The following is an 8,040-nucleotide window of genomic DNA, read 5'->3' as shown; positions in this document are numbered from 1 at the left end:
GGTCAAGGTGAAAACCCGAGCTTGACCCCTACCCTGCATTGCAGAACCCTGAAATTGACTTCTACCTCCTGACCTGCCTCCAAATCCATGTCTTCCTTGTCCTCGGCCCTGTTGGCCACTGAACTGACTGCCTGCCATACTGGAAGCGCTAGGATACAGTTGACAGGGAACATTTGCAATAGAACCCTATAACCCCATCTGTGGCTTGCTGAATATGGGACATTCTCTAGCAAAGTGACCCTGCTGGCCACACCGGAAACATACTCTTGAACCCATCATACAAGGTCCAGAATGTCCTCTTCCACACTGCGTGCAAGGTGCTAAGGAGGATCCTGAACTAGACCCAGAACTGTTGTAACCCGAACTGTGACCACTACTGGATCCGTACCCTAATCTGAATCCTCGATATCTATGTTTAAAACCACCCTTCTTGTTGTTTCTACTTCTTCCTCTGTAATGACTTTGGCCTCCATTATCCGTGGTACTCATGTGGGGAAATCCTGAAGAACCCTCTGCTCTATTCTTCTTTACCTTTCTGTTGTCATCTGCTGTATAGCTAATTTCAATATGTTAGGCTGATCAACTACCACATCGAAAGACTGATAAGACATCATGGCTAGGTTTGCATACCTTCTGTCCAACCCCTTTAGGAACCTCTTTACCTTTATATTTTCTGTAGCCACTGCTATGGGCGCATACCTACTCAGTTCCAAAAATTCTATAGCATATTCATCTACGGATCTGCCATTCTACCTTAAGGCCTTAAAGGCCCACTGCTTTTGGTCTCTGAAGCTTTCTTGCACAAACCTGTTGACAAACAGTTCCACAAATTGGGTCCAAGACAATCCCTCAATGCGAGGTAGTATGTAGTCTGTCATCCACTGCCTTAGCACTGGCCCCAATACATGTTGTACACACTCTACCAATCTCCTGTAAGTCAACTACAGTTCCACTCCTGCCTGTTTGTAGGAGTCCAAAAATCAGTAAGCATCATCAGTCACATCATAGATACTAGGCACCAACTTCTTAAAATTAATTATCTGTTTATAAGGTTCCCCTCTTGGTGCGATGGGCTGCTGCTGTTGTGGAGGGTGGACCATATATTGTGCCATCATATCGATGGTTCTCTGTAATCCGGCTAGGGTAGCTGCCATTTGGTCCATAGGACCCTGGGACATAAAAGACTGTTCCTGTACTGGTGGCGGCTGCTCTTCTACTTGAGCAGCTCTAGGTCTCCTTCACAGCTTCCTCGGGACAGGCGCCTCATCCTATGCTGACATTTCATCTGGCACATCCTTTTCTGGTGCAGAGGTAGCTCTTCTACTTCTACCCATTTTCTTAAAATTCAACAGCATTAGCCCACAAAAATTCAAAACAGCATATTACACAGCTCTATAGACTCATATTTACACACAATTATATAAAGCAGAAACTAGAAGCAAAGATGACAATGCAAGGACAAATGTGGACCCTATTCTCCATATGTGACTCCTATTAGACTCTTCCCAAAACTTTAGACATATACTCCCCATAAAACTGAAGCCTAAGCTCTGATACCACAATTGTCACGACCCAACCTATGGGCTAGATCGGCACTAGGACCCGGGCCAAACTAAAGTCCCCGAGGCTCGTAGTGAGCCTAACTATTCCTTAACCCAATCCTAAGATCCATTTTAAGCCCAATTTCAAGAATTCAATCAGACAGAGGCCGACCATAACATGGACCATACAATGGGGATTTTTTAACTCGCCCGACTTGTAAGCACAATATATAATTATTTGAGGAGCTCAGCTCACCCTCTGGATACTGATAATATCATAAAATCCAATGGAAGCTCAACTCCCTCATCCAATCCAGTCATGCATATATTTAATGTTCTTACAAATTCAACATAATATTATATTACAGTCACCAAATTGATTGAAATACTCATAACACATGCGGAGTCTAAAATTTGGCTAAATTGTACAAAATACATTAGATATTAATTGACCTGCGAAGAAGAGGAGCAGGTTAGTCACAACAAGTAATCCTCCTGTAGCCTGAAAAAATAAGGTGAACAAGAGTGAGCATTTGACTCAGAGAGTAAAATACCAATTTTAACTATAATTTCTATAGCTACCTAAAGCTAATGCATCCTAAGGAGTGGAATGCAACACCATCAAAATTTTCATACACATCACATCATAACAGTAAATAGGCAATTTGGAGCACTCACACACCCAATAATATTCAAACAGTACATGTATGGGAGCTGATCCCCTATACAGCTCTCTTTATCCAACCTCTGCTAGCGAGTGTCTCTCAAGCCAGACTTTCACTTGATAAACCAAATGCAGAGGTCAGCGAGATCATCTCGAGCCGTGCCTACCCCGACTTATCCATAAAGGACCGGGTCCCAGTGAGTGTCTCTCAAGCTGCGTTTACCCATCCTATCCATAGCCAATATCACACCACACACACACACACCAATGCACACACACTGCTCCAAATTACCACAAACAACATCCATGACACTTCATCAATTAAGAATGCGATATAAAATGTGCCTAGTGTTTAACTACATAGATACATATTTATAAGTGATGCATGGGCATGCCTGAATATATAATAATATTAAAATTATAATTAAAATTAATATTTTACTCATAGACTTGAACCGAGGTTGTTGCGGCTGCTGTCTCGACTCACCTGACAAATTTCATTGCAATTATATAATATATTTGACTCATTACAAGTTTAGAAAGGACCAAAGACGCCCTAAGTTGTGTAAAAAATCTGGCAGAGTCTCCCCTATACCTAGGACCTACCCAACCGGCAAAAGGGCTCAAAATGCACTTCTATATCCACAAGTCACACATCCACAACTCAATCATATCACATGGCCCCTCCTAGGCCTATCAAAACAGTCAACAACCATAATTTGAAAAATTACAATTTAGTCCCTACAATTAGCTCATTTGCACAAACTGCCTAAATGAGCTCTAAAAATTTTAAAGCTTTGCCCCGCTGTCCTTAGCAATATTATTAAGTTAATGAAAAGGAATTATAATTTTTTAACCTACCACGAATATTTTATAGATTTTTAATCAAAATTAGGCACTAGATAATTAAGAAAAAGTAGGGTTCAGGTTTACCTATGCCAATTTCGACCTTGGGGACGCGTCCGAAACGTCTGAAAACGGTGGGGTAGCCTATAATTTTGACCCAATTCTGAAACTTTTTCGGTAGCCTGCCTGCCTGGCCTGAAATTGCAAACCCGAGCAACTGTTGAATTTCTGCAAATTGAAGGTACCAACGTGAAGCCCACAACAGGGGGATAGTATATAATTTTTACAGAATTTTCTAAACTCATTTAATGCTCGAAAAAATACTGCGAAGCTTCGTGGGACCCACTGAAAACAATGTCAGAAAAATTCAAAATGGGTATTGCCGCAAGCTCTCGTCAAGTGGAGCACTCCGGTACTCTCAAATTTTTGGTGGGGTTTATGGTTTTCGAGAAATCTAGCCCAAAAGTCGAAATGGGCTAAAACTTCCCGAGCAAAAATTGGACAAACCGCTCAATGGATTTTTGCGTTTTTGGTGTCTATGGAAAGCTCTCGAGGTGTAGATGTGTTTTGGGACAAGACCTGATCCAATCGGTAGCTGGATCGGCCGGAATTGGCCCGGGAAGCTGAAACAGCGCATTTTCCCGGGAAAGAGAGTTTTTGGGGCCATTTTTCGGCGACCTGGAGCATCGGCCGATGGCGGGGAGGAGTCTTAGAGGTGCGTCGGTGACTAGGGAAGGCTGGGGGGGGCAAGGGGAGGAGAGAGGAGAGAGAAAATGGAGAGAAATGAGGAAGAGTTGGGCGTATGGGGAAGGAGAAGAGAAAAAGGAAAGGGCCGGTTCGATTAGACTGGTTCGACACTGTCCAGTTCGATTTGGCCGATTCGATTCAGGATATCTAAAATTGAATTTTTACTCTTATTTGAGATCGAAAATGAGGCCCATAAATTTCAAAAAAAATTTAGAAAACTCAGAAAAATCCGTAGGGTCTAAATATATTTATAGTTTTGCCACATGGTCTTTAAATAAATTTTTAAAAATCATCAAAGTTTTATATTTTAGAAAAATCGAACCTGATTCCAAAAATTAGAAAAATTTCAAATAATTTCTCAAAATTTAAATAAAATAAAATACTAATAGCTACCCATAAAATAATTAATTTAAAAATTAGGGGTGTTACAGAGAGAGAGAGAGAGAGAGAGAGAGAGAATGGGGGGGGGGGGAGAGTGTGGTCGCTGCTGCATGTTTTAAATGTTTTGATTTTTTTTTACTTTTATTTTTTCTATTTAAATTCTTAAACTTTTTATTCTTTCAACAAGGTTTAAAATTCTTTTCAATGCAGTCCAAAATACTATAACACAATTAAATTAAATTTAATAATAATGATAATAATAATAATAATAATAATAATACATAGATACATACATACATACATACAATATATTAAAACAACAATATAAAATATATTTAATACATGAATAATAAAACTTTAATTAAAATCAATTTCACACAGTTAAGATACTATTTATTTTTGGAGTACAATAATATATTTATCATTTATGCTATTAGTATAAAATAATATTATAATAAAATTCTAAGTTAAATATGTTCAAAATTAAAATTCAAAACTTAAATTTAGAACTTCAAATAATTTCATAAAAACATCTTTAAATAATAATAATAGAAATCTTAAAATAATACAATTAATAAATTGTTTATTTTCTTTAAATTTTTAGGGCATTGCAAATAGCACATTAATTAGTCTTTGACTTTTGTGTCAATAGAGTTGTACAGAGAGTTTTTTTTTCTATTCAATAAAATTGTTTTTTATTCTTTTCTATTTATTTTTGTTCCAACACTATCACCCTTAACCTAGACTCATCCATATCACACTTGGTGGAACCCTCAACCGCACTCACCACATCAAGCAACCAAAGACAACCCTTAGGAATAAAAGCTTCAACATAACGCAAAAGCCTAGTCTGAAGAACCCAAAGTCCTAGCAAGCAAATAGCAATGATAGAAGAAGACTCCAATCCTTTGAATCGAAGAGGATAGAGAAAGGAAGAGAAAAAGAGGTTTTTTTTTTTTGTTTTATTTGGACTTGTTTTGAAAAGTATGAAAGATCGATAGATGATTTTTTATGGGTTGGTTTCCCATTTTGTTGTGGTTGTGTTAGTGGGGGGCGTGGTTTAAGGCCATTTGCTTTGTTATGGCTTGTTTTGTTCTTAGTTTGTAATCATGTTTTTTTTCGTCCCAACACTGTATCTTTGTACCTTGTTTGGCTTCCTTTTTCTAGTTCCTCTTTTTAATAATATTTATCCACTTATAAAAAATTAAAAAAAAAGCTTACTTAAAGTTCATTTATTTTAAGCTATGTAATAATCCATCATCTTATTTTATGCTATGTAATAATCTATTATCAAGGAAATAGGATAACGAAAATGAGAGACATGTTTTATTTATTTTATTCCTCTGAGTACAACATGGAAATTTATTATAGAGCATCTACCAAGTCCAAAAGCCCATTTCCAAACGGTCTTTGGTTGTAGCAGTCAAGATTGTTACCATAGCCAACTCCAAGTATATCACAGTATCTCTTATAGAACCCAATGCGATCTTCAACTTTAGCATTCCAACCCTTACCACATTCAAGACCACCATTGATGATGTTTGTTACCAAACCATAACCTGGAACTCTTCCGGCTGACCTATCAGTAGCAGAGGGCGACCATCGGCCGGTGATGACATCGTGGCAAGAGGGCTTTGGAGATTGTGCAGTCATCCAGAACCATATTGCTGTCTTAAAAGAAATGACTGCATCTGTTGCCACAAGGTCTGGATTGTTCAATAGGTCTACGCCTATGGCTCTCCCACACTGCCCATAATTGTAATTCCTGTATCATTTATAACATTACCAAGAATTTTTGCCGCGTATAGATTAAATACATATGCAAGTAATTAGTTGAATTAAATTATTTTTTTAATAAAATTAAACAATTTTAAAATATACAAGAGAATGTTTTCAGATTTTATTTCCATCTATATAAAAAAATAATAAAACAAAAAAGAATATGGAGGATTCCTATACTTAGAATTTATTTCTCCTTAACTGAAGAAGCAATATGTGTGGTACAATCCATGAACCCACATTTTTATTTCTTAATTCAATGATGGAAGCTTTTCCAATTACATATGTTGCCGAAGAAAACTTACCATGAAATTTGGATAGGACCTCTACCGTAATATTGTTTGCCAGGAGCACAAGGATAAGTGGGACTTGGAGAACAGTAAGACCCTGGATTTTGTTCCCTCAGATAGCAATATCCCCAAGCAAATGGTCCATCTGGTGCAGTTCCCCACCCTCCTACAATTTTGCATCGCCAACACAAATTTCTCTTCATTACATACTATACTAATGAAGATGATTAATCTTTAGATTAATAAAAATTAATCAATTAAACTAATGAGTTTAACCCAGTGATAACCTGTCGTTTCATGAGATGTCTGGGCAAAGAAGGCAGCAATCTCCCTTTTACGTGTCGCAACATCCCCAGTGGTGCCGAAGGTAGGAAAAGCTTTGGCTGCTGAGATAAAAGCGTCATAGGTGTAAAATCCCTTGGCAGGGCAACCACCATCATTTCTATGTTTGAGCATCTGATTAAACGTTGCTCTTGAGATGATACTAGTAAGGTCTCCATCGCCACATTGGCTTTGGCAGGTGGCACCACAGTAATCAGGCGTGTTACCACACCAACCAAATTGGCTACAACATAGGCCTCCTGGGCATAAGGCACCCCCAGCTTGCCTTCCACATTGCTCAGCTGAAGTTCCAAGCAAAAGGGACGCCAACAGCAGACAAGAAACTGTGAAAGCCGAAGCCCTCATGTCTATATTTGTCATTTTTGTGATATAATTATATTTCTGGATGATGATTAGAAGATGGGAATATATATATATAGAGCAAGAGCGAGAGAGAGAGAGAGAGAGAGAGAGAGAGAGAGAGAGAGCTGTGATTTTATGGCTTTGTCGTTTAGTATTAAAATTTTTCTTGGACTTGTTCAAATACGATGGCTGATAATAGCTTCCCATCTTATCCGGTTATTACATTTTGTTTGTTTTTTAATTAAATTAATTAACATAAGGTTGAATTGGGTATTAACTTTATGGCGGCTTTAAGGTCATTTGGTTTCATGTAAATAATTGTTATGCTTGAAAACGGTAACATTGCCGTGAGCTACAGAGCAGGATGAGTATATATATGTTGAATATCCTGCGTTGAAAAAACTATTTAAGCCTTCAAAAATCTTTTAACATAATGAAAGATATTTATAAATAAACTCACTCCCTTTGTTCACGAAAAATAAATTTTTTTATAATATTTTTCAAATTTTTTAATATTTAGATCACTTAAAACATGTGTTAATGAAAAATTTTTATCAAATGAAAAATTCCTATCAAATAAATAATAAATTATTTTTAAAGAAAATAACTTTATTTTTTTAAAAGATAAGATCATATTTTATTTTTTAAATTTTGATAATCTTATTAAAATATAAAAGCACTTATAAATAAGTATCATTAATTTAATATTATAATTAAATAATAAAAAATATTTATTTTCATAAAAAATATTTTTAAAAAAATATTTTTAATATATAAATTATTTTTTACAAAATAAATAAATTTACTCAAAATATACTTCACCGGTTAAATTTTTCATTAAAAGTTAGGTGTTGCCTTAATTTTTTATTATAATTCTTTAGACACTTAAAATTTCATATTTTTATGATCAAATATATTATTTAATAAAATAAATAAATAAATTACAACTAAATCTAAAAAATATAATAAAATCAATAAATTAATCCCTATAAATTTTAAATTTAATAATATATTTATCCCGGCAGTTGATTGCTTTTTAATTTAAAATAATTTAATTTATAAAATTTTATTTGTTAATTGTTATTTAAATTAATTATTAATTTATAAA

At 35.7% G+C, this 8,040-nt stretch overlaps 1 protein-coding gene across 1 annotated transcript; it reads right to left on the bottom strand.

The window, feature by feature from the left end:
* Positions 1–5,483: 5,483 nt before the first annotated feature.
* LOC110668818 (probable inactive chitinase-like protein LaCIC) lies at positions 5,484–6,989 on the bottom strand. The gene is made up of 3 exons (XM_021830203.2): positions 6,536–6,989; positions 6,264–6,414; positions 5,484–5,944 (listed from the first exon to the last, which is right to left on the bottom strand). The coding sequence occupies exons 1-3, from the start codon at positions 6,948–6,950 to the stop codon at positions 5,545–5,547; spliced, it is 966 nt and encodes a 321-aa protein (XP_021685895.2). The 5' UTR covers positions 6,951–6,989; the 3' UTR covers positions 5,484–5,544.
* Between the last annotated feature and the right edge of the window lie 1,051 nt (positions 6,990–8,040).

The sequence above is a fragment of the Hevea brasiliensis genome, chromosome 1 (genome assembly GCF_030052815.1).
Source record: "Hevea brasiliensis isolate MT/VB/25A 57/8 chromosome 1, ASM3005281v1, whole genome shotgun sequence".
Lineage (NCBI taxonomy): Eukaryota > Viridiplantae > Streptophyta > Magnoliopsida > Malpighiales > Euphorbiaceae > Hevea > Hevea brasiliensis.
The sequence above is the reverse complement of the archived record's forward strand: the minus strand, read 5'-3'. Positions and strand labels throughout refer to the sequence as shown.